Source organism: Schistocerca gregaria, chromosome X (genome assembly GCF_023897955.1).
Source record: "Schistocerca gregaria isolate iqSchGreg1 chromosome X, iqSchGreg1.2, whole genome shotgun sequence".
NCBI lineage: Eukaryota > Metazoa > Arthropoda > Insecta > Orthoptera > Acrididae > Schistocerca > Schistocerca gregaria.
In genome coordinates, this window is record NC_064931.1 from 762,719,318 (window position 1) to 762,734,299 (window position 14,982).

A 14,982-nucleotide genomic window follows, 5' to 3' on the forward strand; every position below is an offset into this window, starting at 1 on the left:
CGGCAAGTGCTCTACCATCTGAGCTACCCAAGCACGACTCATGCCCTGTCCTCATAGCTTTACTTCTGCCAGTATATCGTCTCTGACCTTCCAAACTTTACAGCTCTCCTGCGAACCTTGCAGAACTAGCACTCCTGAAAGAAAGGATATTGCGGAGACTTGGCTTAGCAACAGCCTGGGGGATGTTTCCAGAATGAGATTTTCACTCTGCAGCAGATTAAAACTGTGTGCTCGACCGAGACTCAAACTCTCTCAGTTGATAGAGCACTTGCCCGTGAAAGGCAAACGTTCCGAGTTCGAGTCTCAGTCCGACACACAGTTTTAATCTGCCAGAAAGTTTCATTTGTGTTAGTATTTGTACAATGTCACAGGCATGTTTAAATCACTCAAATAACCTTTGCTACCCATGTGGGGAGTACACTATTAAATCATGCAAATAGGTGACACCCTTAGTGAAAAAATTGTATGATCTTTATTTTGAGTGCAAGTTAGGTTATCAGAATCTAAAATGGACACCACACATTGTCTGTGTGAACTGTTTGTTTCGTCTTAATGGTTCAATGAAGAAAAAAGATAAGGTTGCAATGCCTTTTGCTCTTCCAATGATATGGTAGGACCTGACCAATCACATTAATGATTCCTATTTGTGCTTGATTAAAATAACAAGTATGAAGTGCAAGGATAGGAAGACGATCCAGTATTCCCCCATCAAGTCAGCTATTCAACCTGTACTGCACAGTTCTTCTTTACCTGTACCCATTCCTCCAGACATATGGTCATTGGAAGTTGAATCCGTTGTTGGATCTAGTACAGATGTGGAGAATGCAAGCTCTGATTTTGATTACAAAGAAATGAAGCCACATCTACTGACACAAAATGATTTGAATGACCTTGTTAGGGACCTGAATCTTTCTAAGGCACAAGCTGAACATTTGGGTTCATGTCTGAAACAATGGAATTTACAAGATAAAGGTGCTAGGATTTGTTTCTTTCAATATCATTGGGCTGCCTTCACACCATTCTTTGACATGGAAGACTCACACTATTACTACAGTGACGTGAATGGTCTGTTTAATGCTATGGGAATTAAACATGTATCATCAGAATGGTGATTATTTATTGATGGCTCCAAAACTAGCTTCAAAGCAGTACTCCTTCACCATAGCAATGTATATCCTCATGTTGCCATAGTTTGTCACTATTTTGAAGGAAACATACAGCAGTATGGAACTTTTGTTGAATAAAATTCAATAAAACAGCCACAGGTGACAAATCTGCTGACTTCAACTTAATTTTTTTTCTCCCCCCATTCAGCGTGACAGAGATGCAACCCTTCCACAAATTACTGCAGATTTCAATGCTGGGCCATCAACAAGTGTCAGTACGCAAACCATTCAATCAATATGAGCTTTTGGGGCTGAAGGCCCCGCTAGTGTACCTTTGATGACTGCACGACACAAAGCTTTACGTCTCACCTGGGCCTGTCAACATCGACATTAGATTGTTGATGACTGGAAACATGTTGCCTGGTCAGACGAGTCTCATTTCCGATTGTATCGAGAGGATGGATGTGTTTGGGTGTAGAGACAATCTCACGATTCATAGACCTCATATGTCAGCAGGGGACTGTTAAAGCTGATGGAGGGGCGTGTGCAGTTGGAGTGGTACAGCACCACCGATACATCTAGATATGACTGACAGGCGACATGTACATAAGTATCTTACCTGATCACCTGCATCCATTCACGTCCACTGTGCATTCCAACAAACTTGGGCAGTTCCAGCAAGATAATACGACACCCCACACATCCAGAATTGCTACAGAGTGGCTCCAGGAACACTTCTGCTGGCCACCAAACTCCCCAGATACGAACGTTATTAAGCATATCTGGGATGCCTTGCAACGTGCTGTTCAGAAGAGATCTCCATCCTGTCATTCTCTTACAGTTTCTGGAAGGCCGTGCAGGATTCCTGGTGTCAGTGCCCTCCAGCACCACTTCAGACATTAGTCAAGTCCATGCCCATGGTGTTGCGGCACGTGTGCATGCATGCTCTCGGGAGCCCTACATAATATTAGGCAGGTGTACCAGTTTCTTTGGCTTTTCAGTGTATTACTGAATATATATATTTGGAACTCGGAGCACATTTTTATTTTTACTTCATGTGGACCAATCTACATGATTATTATTTGAGAATGAATATTAACTACTGTATTTTCCATCATCGTATAATAAGAACTCTGCATATTTTGTAATTAAAAAGTATGCTTATACTTTTTCTCACATACTGTTACACCAGTGGTGATACAGTGTATACATATATTATTTTTAGATATTTCTGTTCATACACGACATCCTGAACAGACTGTGACGTGTGAATTTCTAGAAATGTGCCAGTTCTTATGAAATAATATGTTTATGGCACTTTTCACTTCTTTTCATTTCTGACATATTCCACAGGATATACAAACACAGAGTATGACTTAAGTTTATACCCACATAATTGTTAGTAAAATGTATCTAATGTCACAGTTACAATGCTGCATCCACAGAGGCAAGGTATAGCATATATATGTCCACAGTAGTATCTCTCGTACTTATGGTGTGGTGCAGGATTCCAATGTATGTGATCTTCATTTGTATGGTAACTAGAGTTTTGCCCACATTCTACCACAATATGTATTTTACACTTATGGTTACATCATGTGGATCTGTTCATATGGTGTCCCCACTTCTTTAAACTTTACTCTTATTTTGTTCTCCTATGTAATCTGTTAACAACTGCAGTATGACCCTTAATTTCTTGCCTCATCCACCTACACTATCAGTGATACAGTGGATCCACATATTTTTCATGCTTTGTTACATATGGTAACTAGAACAGAATATGAGAGAAGAAATTTTTGGTAATATTCCATCACTCATGATATTATACAGTAGAGTCCCGTTAATCCTAACTAACTGGGACCAGACCTTGTTCGGATTAGCTGGAATTACGGTGACGAGTTTCGAGAATGAAGTATACCAAGGAGATAAATAGGTACACCATTGTAACAAATGGGAACAAGAGTGGGAACAGTGGCTCACTCTCACTCCCTGACCGTGTTGTTGTGACCTTAGTAGTGTCAAAGGTCAGTGTTACTGCCAGTTGGCTTGCAAGGTGCTTGGTTATGTTAGTAATCGATTGCTGGCACACATAACAGTTGTATTGTATTCGTTCAGGTGTAGTGGTGTACATATTTTCATCATGAGTAAACGGAAACATACAATGTTAACTCTCAAAGAAAAAGTGAATGCTTTGAAGTGGATGGGCATTGGTGAGAATGTATCTAAAGTGGCAACGGAACTGAGTGTTTGTAAAACAACCATTCGTGATTGGAAGAAGAACCGAGTGAAGCTTGAAAGCTTGAGCAGTCCAGTGCAACATCTTTGGGAAAAACACTCGAAATTCGGCAGACTTTGATTGATAACACACCATCTCACCCCAGCACTGAGGAATTATGTGGTGGAGAAATTGTGGCAATGTTTTTGCCACCAAATGTTACACCACTTCTACAGCAGATGGACCAGTGCGTACTGCAAACATTAAAACTGATTTACAGAAAACAAGTTTTAAGAATGTTGATCAAAGATGTAGCATTCCTTTAATGGACAAAATGAAAAAGACCAATGTGAAGGATGTTGTTTATTGGGCCGCTGAGGCATGGCAGAATATTTCGGAAAATACTCTGAGAAAATTGTGGAGAAAACTGTGGACATCTCTTGAATTTCAGGACAACGTAGTTGAAAATGAAGAGGAAAATTTATTACAAATTATACAGACACTCCCTGGATGTGAAGAAGCTAGTGAAGGAACTGTAGATTAGTGGATGGCAGCAGATGGAACATGTGTGGAGAACCTTGATTTAGTTGCTGCTGTGAAGCCTGAAAGCAACAAAGGAGAGCTGGTGCCATATAGTGATGCAGCAGAAGCCCTTGACCTTGCGCTATGTTATTTCGAGCAACATCCCTCTGCTACACGTGTTGATTTGATGTTTATGAGATGATAGCGCATATAACAGACAGTCTTCATTGCACCAAAAAACAATGATTGAGTTTTTGCCATCTAAAAAGTAGGGATAAAATGTCTGCTGTATTTAGTAGTTTGACAGCTTTTCTTGCATTGTTATGCATTGTTTAAATCTAATGTTTTCTTGCCAATCTTTCTAATACATGTTTACTGTACTGTGTAAATTAAAATAGTGTGGATGTACAGCAGTTTACTGCACAGTTTTCCATACTTAGACTAAAATTTTTCACGTTCGGATTAACCCGACGTTCAGATTACCGGGACTCTGCTGTACTTAGTTTATGGTCCTTCATCTGTCTTTATAACATTCCGTGTAGTATACAAGTACAGGGTATGACACAGGTGCATACTTATATATGTTTCACTAAAAGAATCCATATTTGCATCTACTTGTGACATTTACTAAGGCAAGTTATAAGTCCTGAGTTTATAAAATATGTGTTATGTGATTCCACTTATTTGATCTTCATGGACTTGCTTATATGATTTACCCTCTCCCAAAAAAGGTGTTCTTATTTTAAGTTATCTATGTAACCAGATGATGATGATGATGATGATGATGATGATGATAATAATAATAATAATAATTATTATTATTATTATTATTATTATTATTATTATCTGCTCTTCACCTGAATTGCAAATTAAATCTTACTACCCACAGTCCAACAAAGCATGTACTATTTAGTTCTGTGGTTGTGTCACAAGGACCTGCTCATATGATACACTCCTTTTTTAATAATAAAGAAGTGTGTTCCTATTTTAATTCATCTATGAAATCAGGTAACAATGCCATATGTTCTTATAGCTCTTTGAAATGATACAATATTAGAAAAGCCTGAATAACGTTTACCCTATGTAGTGGTTACAAAATACACTCCTGGAAATGGAAAAAAGAACACATTGACACCGGTGTGTCAGACCCACCATACTTGCTCCGGACACTGCGAGAGGGCTGTACAAGCAATGATCACACGCACGGCACAGCGGACACACCAGGAACCGCAGTGTTGGCCGTCGAATGGCGCTAGCTGAGCAGCATTTGTGCACCGCCGCCGTCAGTGTCAGCCAGTTTGCCGTGGCATATGGAGCTCCATCGCAGTCTTTAACAATGGTAGCATGCCGCGACAGCATGGACGTGAACCGTATGTGCAGTTGACAGACTTTGAGCGAGGGCGTATAGTGGGCATGCGGGAGGCCGGGTGGACGTACCGCCGAATTGCTCAACACGTGGGGCGTGAGGTCTCAAGGTACATCGATGTTGTCGCCAGTGGTCGGCGGAAGGTGCACGTGAACGTCGACCTGGGACCAGACCGCAGCGACGCACAGATGCACGCCAAGACCGTAGGATCCTATGCAGTGCCGTAGGGGACCGCACCGCCACTTCCCAGCAAATTAGGGACACTGTTGCTCCTGGGGTATCGGCGAGGACCATTCGCAACCGTCTCCATGAAGCTGGGCTACGGTCCCGCACACCGTTAGGCCGTCTTCCGCTCACGCCCCAACATCGTGCAGCCCGTCTCCAGTGGTGTCGCGACAGGCGTGAATGGAGGGACGAATGGAGACGTATCATCTTCAGCGATGAGAGTCGCTTCTGCCTTGGTGCCAATGATGGTCGTATGTGTGTTTGGCACCGTGCAGGTGAGCGCCACAATCAGGACTGCATACGACCGAGGCACACAGGGCCAACACCCGGCATCATGGTGTGGGGAGCGATCTCCTACACTGGCCGTACACCTCTGGTGATCGTCGAGGGGACACTGAATAGTGCACGGTACATCCAAACCATCATTGAACCCATCGTTCTACCATTCCTAGACCGGCAAGGGAACTTGCTGTTCCAACAGGACAATGCACGTCTGCATGTATCCAGTGCCACCCAACGTGCTCTAGAAGGTGTAAGTCAACTACCCTGGCCAGCAAGGTCTCCGGATCTGTCCCCCATTGAGCATGTTTGGGATTGGATGAAGCGTCGTCTCACGCGGTCTGCACGTCCAGCACGAATGCTGGTCCAACTGAGGCGCCAGGTGGAAATGGCATGGCAAGCCGTTCCACAGGACTACATCCAGCATCTCTACGATCGTCTCCATGGGAGAATAGCAGCCTGCATTGCTGCGAAAGGTGGATATACAGTGTACTAGTGCCGACATTGTGCATGCTCTGTTGCCTGTGTCTATGTGCCTATGGTTCTGTCAGTGTGATCATGTGATGTATCTGACCCCAGGAATGTGTCAATAAAGTTTCCCCTTCCTGGGACAATGAATTCAAGGTGTTCTTATTTCAATTTCCAGGAGTGTACATTCACACAGATTCCACATGCCAAAGATTAGACTTATATGGTATAAACAGCTATGGTATGCAATCTGTATATCATCATACAAGCAAGCAACAGCATGTAGAGGATAGTTTTGGAGTCATGTGCTGTGATATTATTTTCCCTGCCCCCATATTTTAAGTGCACTTTGCTTATTGCAAATTTATTATTTAAACAACTACCCTAGTATTGGGGGAACACTTTAACCTATGAGAGAACAGTATAATGAGAACAGCTGGATCTCTGTGGTGGTAAGTGATATACAGTGGCAAGACTGGTGATAAGGCAGCTAGTTTCAAATTCAGGAATTCAAAATCAGTTTTAGGATAGATTAAGCAGACTTGCAGTAAACTGGTGAGTTCTCAAATTTTGAGCAGACTGATTTCTGTCACTGCAGCTTACAGCTATTTGGAATTCAAACAAACATGATAGAATTGCCTGTCTGAAGTTCATGATGCAACAACGGAAGCAACTCCATTTGAATGATCGCAGTGACCATGAGCATATGACATCATCACTAGAATGTGATGATCCACTAGAAACCCCCCCCCCCCCCTTACAAAGGACAGTGAACGGCATCCCGATGTTTGCAGTCCAATATTTTGTGAGGCAGGGTAGCAATCCTACATGCTACAAATCATTCACCATGATGTAATGATTACAATTTCTGGCTGTTGTTGTGCCTGGGGCTCACTTCTTAATGACTATTGTAATATGCTTGAACATTTTATATATGTATAAAAAGGAACACACACTGCTGAGGCAGGCTGTTCCGCTTCTTTTATACTCTTGTGTTTACTCAGTAAATGTGCTTGTAGTACGGACTGTTAGTTCCTTGGACCCAACTCACTTAAATGGTACTCTGTTGTGGATTCAATGTGGAAATATCATGTAGTTTGTGTCATATCAAGACAATGCAACCTTTGGATTATGAATTTATAGATGGCACTAAAAATAAGGCCAACTATGATAGACAAAATGCTGCTAAAGTAAAACAGTTGCATGTTATAAACAATGGGCTTTTGGAACCTGAGGTTTCTTTAAGCAGAGGTAATAATGAAATGAGAACGATATGGGTGAAAGAAAAGTGTAACTGCTAGAAGGTTGAGAAGAATGTAGTTGAAGGTGATGAATGTCAAACTTTAATTTGCCAAAGTGCCTTCTCTGTTAGTTAAACATGGAGTTAGTTTAGGAACCATGACACAAAATTCAAAGAACTCCCTTCAAACAAGAAGTCATGAATGATCACAAAGCCAGTATCAGAAATAAAAATACTGCTTGCACTCATGGCACCAGTTCTGCACAATGTATTATGTTATCGACTGAGGATTTTAAGCAGCTTCTTTAGTACATTTCTTTTTTACCATTTTCTTCCCGATAATTCCATTGTTGAAAGATTGATTTCTGCCAGAAACAAATCAATAAAATACAGCTGTATTAAATACTCAATAATAATGAATATTAATGTTTAATTAAATTTGTTCCACATAAACTTTACAAACTGATCTCTCTTACACACGAAGGGTCGCAGAATGTCAACATTATATGGCCATAAAGTCCTTATCTTCATTATGTACCGTATTTGTGTAACAGATTCTTATTAGAAAAACAAACTGCAGTTTTGAACTGTAGTCATGTTTTCTAGCAAACAACTGAGCTACTGGGTGTTCCATGTATGACACAAAACACTATGTCTGGCACTGCTTGAGAACTGATACTGGAAAGGTATGCTCTGAATGACACACAATCTATGACTTGTTCCTTGGTCTTTGGCATATCCTTTTTCTCCTAGAGGTGGTCTTGGAAAGAAGTCTGCACTATTTAGCACTGCAGCCTGGTATGTTCGGAACATCTTTTCACAAAGCTGTGCAAAAACTCTAACTGAAATCTTGCAAAGTAATCTCAGAGTATTTGAACTGGTCAGTCAATGCAGTTTCTTGATGTCAGCACTGAAGTTGTAAGCTAGTTTCTACCATCAAAAAACACATCATAATACTGTCAAAGATGTGTTAGCAGTGCGTGTTCTTGCATTGTCCCACACAAAATAACAAGTTTCTTCGATAGTGGTTCATGTTATGATAAAGGGTTACACTATATTACTCACATACCTATTAGAAGTTGTCATTTAGCGGAAAATGATGCATCAGTTCACATTTTTGGCATGCAGTGACTTTTCATGTAGTTGATGAGGATTACCACAATTCCAGTGTCAATTGTTCTGCGAGTTCCTCTACCCCGATAAATATATGAGAACAAGGTGTAACATTTTGACAATTTCTAAGATATTGAAAGGACTGTGGAAACAAGTAAACCGGAAATAATCGAGAATCATAATTACATTGTTTTCTAATACTGACTGTTCATTTTGTAGGCTTTCCTTCCTCATAATTTTATTTCTGTCTCTTACAACCTCAATTCAGCTTATCCTTCTGTTGCTTGGTGCTCATATTACTGCAGAGTAAGTTATAATCTTTGCGTACTTCAATGGCATATTTCAAATCAGAAAATATGTAATAGCTTTTTCTAATGTGTCCATACATTATGTGAGGTCTATTCAGAAAGTAACTTACATTTCAGAATTAAAAAATCAAATGAAACACATATTCTAATATACATTTGAAAGTCAAACTATTCAGCTATTTTTCAACGTAATCTCCATATACAGTAAGACATCACAATGATTCACTTTGTTGTTAATTCCATCATAGAATCTTGCCTACTGGGGGTTCAACCATGCATGCATGGTTGCATGCAGTTTCTCATCATTGCTGAAGTGCCGTGTTGCGAGTCAGGTCGATATGTGTGGAAACAAGAGAAAATCACTCAGATGAAGGTCCAAACTGAACTGTGAATGACCATCATGCTCCCATAACAAAAGCACCCATGATCTGTTGAGTTCAAACGGTTGTGTATAGCTATTCATTGTCACAGATGGAAATAAAAACCTTAAAATGCAATTTTCCTCAATGCTTGTTTTGTATCACTCTCCTGCATTTTTTTTTTTTATGTTTCACAATTTTTTTCCATATCTTTACACTGATTTTCTCCACCAGTTCAGCCTTGACAATGCTTGGCTTATCACTTCATGCTTCCCTAAAAACACTAGTGTACCACTGTTAAACATGATGCACCATTGTCTCACTTTGGCTTCACTAATTGCATCATTTCCATACATCGTACAAAGTTCCTGATAAATTCCAATCGGTTTTTTTTGGCAAATAAAAAACTAATCACTGATAGCACTTCATAACTTGCAGTATTTTCTACTGCAGCACACATTTTAAACATTTACAGTGAACAAAGCAGAGGCAACATGCACCACAAACAATCACATGATGCATAATGATTCAGCAGATGCCCCAAAACTAAGATGGGGACACTAGCACCTTCTCTCATTGAGCAGCAGAAAAACTTAAGTTACTTTCTGAACAGCCCTTGTATAACAATTACTAATTTTCAAACTATAAGACTGGCAAGACTAATATAGCGATCCATACATCCATATAAAGGTCTTTAGTCAAGCTCACAAAAAATTTATTACACGACAATGTGAACACACACTACAACTTTCAAAATTTACAATAAGAAGAACACACACACAAAAAAAAATACTTACATGCAAAAAGTAACAGAACAGTACAAAAGACTCAGACTTTCATGTTTATAACAACAATAATTATGTGAAATGTTCAACAAAATAAAATTCACAATTTCAACAGGAAATACGTCTACAATAAATCAGTTAACAACTAAAACCTTTTCACAGCAAGAATATCATACATACAACGACAATATCATTTCATATAATAAGCATTAATTCCACATACAGTACATCAACATACGTTTTACGTATTAGCTAACTTTCAAGTGTTGTACACCATGTGTATAAATTTATCTCTCTCTCTCAAACAAACACACACACACACACACACACACACACACACAGAGAGAGAGAGAGAGAGAGAGAGAGAGAGAGAGAGAGAGAGAGAGAGAGAGAGAGAGAGAGAGAGAGAGAGAGAGAGAGAGAGAGAGGGGGGGGGGGGGGGAGGGGGGCAAGGAGAAGGTTGTGGTGGTGGTGGTGGGGAGGGGGGGGGCTTTTTCTTTCTATAACAATTTAGCAATGTTATACAATGTGGCACTCACCATCTTTTTGAGTTTTACATTGTAAATACTGGATTTATACGTTGACACTGAAGCTTATAATGTCCATTCACAGCTATTATACTGCCCATGTAAAAATCAGAGCAGGGACTCTTTTCCCAAGGAAATCAATATAATACAGAAAAGTAAATTAAACTGCAATGTAAGTTATACTACATTTCAAGTTCCACATATGTAAGACATTCCTATTACATATGTAACAATTTATATTTAGTAAATTAATAGCTTTACACAGATGTAATTCAATATAACATATTTACTACACATATCACATTTAATAAACATGCACACACACACACACACACACACACACACACACACACACACACACACACACAGAGGCACGCAGAAACCGCACACTCAGAATAATATACAATTTTTTAATTCAACAACTCTTTGTTTCTGAACTGAATATGTTGAATGTCTGCATTTAAACCAAGAGCCGGCCAGTTTGTAGTTATCGTATGCTTGCGTACAGGTTCAGAACTGATTTATTTTCCTGTGAACAGAAATGAGAGTTCATAAGTATTGTATGTAATAATATGATTCTGGTGAGTAACAAGCATTTTTGAACAAAAGCTGATACTTATCTACTGCTACTTAAAGAAAAAGCAAGCATTACATAACAGGAATTACCTACACACACACACTTGGACAGATGTCCTACAATAGTACTGTTATAAATAATTAAGACAGGAATATGTCACATGGAAATGATGGCACATGGCATTACAGTTACATAACTAGCAATACTGGCACCTTAATGGCATATGTAAATATGAGTCATATGACCTCACGGTATCACTGTAATGGTAGTATACTGCTACATAATATCACAAAATAATATTTTTATTTATTTTATAATATCAAGTAAGCCTATACCCAAGCTTTTAGGCAACAGATATTTGCCTTGTAAGTCCTTTCCTGTACATAGTTGTGAAAATCTAAAATTTAATACTATGAACTGAGATCCTACAAACATAAAACATAAAGTAATTTGCAAGAATTATTATATTACCAGACACAAAAATGAAATGCCAAGAACACTTCATTCACAAGATATTCTATAGAAAAATATTGTTCTGTTTGGCAGGACTAGCGAAATGATGGGATTAATATGCAGAAGTATGATATTTAGGATCATGATGCCTAAATCAAACACAAAAGTTTTCAGAAATTGTCAACTTATGACAATAGTGTGTTCATGTGATAGTTTAAAATCACAAATAAAATTAGTGTGTAATTGACTTATTCCTGCCTTTTCCTTATGTAAACAACATTTCATATAAAAACACTCTAACATTATCTCGTGTGACATAATGACAAACAGAGAGAAATAAGTACACTGATAACTACAATAATTAAGATACTGATGGGGACTCTCACTGGTGATACAGATAAAGCAATGACAGGAATAAAATACATAAAAATGAAATAAAAGAAGAAATATCACCAAGCACTCTAGAAAATATTTCAATGTGAAGAAGTAACAACATGCTGAGGAATAACTAAGTACAGGTGATTACTCAACACCAAGCTTAAGGATGGATATATTTTCATACGTTGTAATAGTTCTAAAGCATGATATTTATCACTATCCTCATTTGCTACAGACCAGGCATTCAAATGTATAGAAAATGCACAGAGCTAAGAAGAGTAAGCAGCTCCATGTGAATGGTAGAATAGATGGCAATTAGGAAGAATTGTAAGTATATACAGTAAGAGAAACTGACAATTATGGAATCCTAAATCAATGAGTAACTTACAGTGGCCAGTAAATGTAGCTAATGGGAGAGAATTAAAATGAAATCTTGTATGCATTCCATTGCGAATTTCGCAGAAAATAAGAATAATTATGAATGAATAACAATGAATTTAAAAGAGCTTGCAAAATGACAGAATTATGCAATGAAGAAATATATACGGGGCAGTGAGGTTTGTTGATAGACTGCGCAGCTGCAAGGTAATACTATGTAATAGCTGGAAGAAAAAAGAAAAAAAAAAAGAAAGAAAGAAAAGAGAGTTGTAAGGATAAATCCATGATACAATTAGTCTGAAAATCAGTGATATTTGGAAGCTTTAAGATAAACACAGTTACGTCAATTCTTGCAAAAGAGAATCAGAAAATTTTTATTCTGCATTTGTGGCAAGCAGCTAGCAAAGAAGCCAACTGATAGTAGAACTGAAAGGTTCACTTGTGAATTGCATGTGCAAAACTAAGAGACCACAACTGACAGGTTCACACTTGTTCATGGCCAGTTTACAATAGTAACTTTTTATTAATGTTATTAGTGTTATCATCATCATCATTACTAATTTTATCAGAGAACATTCAAAGTGATAGGCTTAACTTCTAGTGACTGCGAGTGATGGTTCTACTCAAGCAGTGCTTGGAAAGCTATGTGAAATGTTTAAAACATGATATTTAGAGTACTGAAGTTCCTCTTGAATGATCTGTTATCAGCATTATGTGTAACTGGGCATAGCTCTGAGTTTTTTTATTTGTTTCTTGAGACCATTAGTGCCAACAGTCTTGCCACAGTGCTAACACTGGTTCCCGAGAAATCACCAAAGTTAAATGCTATTGGGTTAGCTGGCACTTGGATGGGAGACCATCCGGGTCTGCAGAGTGCTGTTGGCAAGCGGAGTGCCATCAGACCTCGTGAGGCCAATTGAGGGGCTACTTGATTAAGAAGCAGCAGCTCCAGCTACTAAAACTGACAACGGCTGGTAGAGCAGTGTGCTGACCACATGCCCCTCCACATCCACATCGGGGTGACCCCAACTGGCTGAAGATGACATGGTGGTCAGTCAGTACCATTGGGCCTTCTGAGGCATGTTCGGATGGAGTTTAGTTTGAGACCATTAGCGATTGTTCACAGTTAACAGGATATTTGCTGGCATATTTTAATTTAATGAAAGCTAAAAAATTATGCAGTGTAAGGTGACACTTAATTCAATTATGGAACAGTATAAAATGAACAATAACAGGTTATATGTCTAAAACAGCAGTACAATTGAGAACTAGTCTATACTGCTACCAGCAGTTGATTAGGCATGTCAGTTACTGGGTTTTATGTATGGATTTGGAGAAAGCTATTTACTGCAAGGTTTATTATATGGCACATTCAGAAGCTCCAAATCAATTATGTATACAAGTATGAGTTAAACTGAAAGATAAAAAGTAAAGTGTTCACTTAACCATGGGTCCATATCATGATGTCACCAGGAAAGCACTCTACAAAGAGCTCTTGAAGGAGCTAAGGCATGAAGAGTTACCCTAAAACCTTTTTTTCCGATTTACTACATATCATTTTCTCAGTAATGAAGTGTATGTTCAAAAGATGAAAATAGTTAAGCTAATCAATGTGATGTTGTTACCTGTGTTTAAATTATATTTTAATAAAAATTATGTAAATACAAAGATAGGTGAATACAATTCACACACGGCAGAAAAATAACACCAACAATTTATCAACAATAAGAGAAAGAAAAAAGCAATGAGAGGCTTGTCCAACACACATACAGCAGCTGTTTTCTTAAGAAAAAGTTAGAATGTTTTTGGTGACGTGTTGAACACATGGGCAACAAGAACATACCACAGAAGAACTGGACTTCCTAATTTTTGGATAACTGTATCATTTGTGACTTATAAAATTTGTACAGGCAATAAAGACATGAAGAGACTTTGTGAACTTGTACTCTTTTTCTCTCTTCTTCATTTGAGATCCTGCAGGTCATGTAATGGGGTGGACTGAAAGTAGTAACTGCCATGCAGTCTCTCTGTGTAGAACTTGTAAAACACTACTAGATAGGAATATTATACTTAGATGATGCATTTTTCTTCTGGTATTATACTGTTTACTTTAAACAGCAATCAAAGAATTATAGTTCTAGAGCTCTAATTTAAAATAAATAAATAAAATTAGAAAAAGAAAATAACAAAAAATGTGAGTCATTTATTACTTTGCGATGATTCTGAACAACTCGTTACCTCCAGAATGACAGGACTTGTGGTAATGACTTAGCATAAACTCTGGTGTTACACAGCTGAATACAAAAGTAAAGCAAACGACCATCATGTTCTTGATTTTTTTACTCCACAGTTCTATAATTGGGAGCCCTGCAGTGTACACAGGGGACACCCTTGGCCACTCACTATCTCCTGAACTGGAGGATTGTTTAACTGTTATGTTCATGATGTGGATCCATGGTGAAACTTTTCAACTTAACTCATTCCTTGAATGTAACTGTCCTGGTGCTTCTTGGAATCCCAAACAATTATTGCCACTGTGATTTTTAGTATCAAACATACTGTATTCCAAGACATTCATACACACACAACCCAACAACAATCTCCACTTTTACACCCGCCATCTGTTGCACATCAAATGTTCCCTGTTTAATAACATCTGTCTCCAGGGCATGCAGTTCTGTTC

The 14,982-nt window shown here is 38.6% G+C and overlaps 1 protein-coding gene across 5 annotated transcripts in view; it reads right to left on the reverse strand.

Annotated features, from left to right (window-relative positions):
• Nucleotides 1-8,871: 8,871 nt before the first annotated feature.
• Nucleotides 8,872-14,982, reverse strand: part of LOC126299308 (fizzy-related protein homolog) — a 96,189-nt gene continuing 90,078 nt past the window's right edge. For 2 of the 5 annotated variants that reach the window (XM_049991112.1, XM_049991113.1), the window contains exon 11: nucleotides 8,872-11,042. In XM_049991112.1, coding sequence (XP_049847069.1) covers nucleotides 11,001-11,042 — 42 coding nt within the window. In that variant the 3' untranslated portion in view covers nucleotides 8,872-11,000. The remainder of the gene's footprint in view (nucleotides 11,043-14,982) is intronic. The other 3 variants (XM_049991110.1, XM_049991109.1, XM_049991111.1) reach the window with 2 other exon arrangements.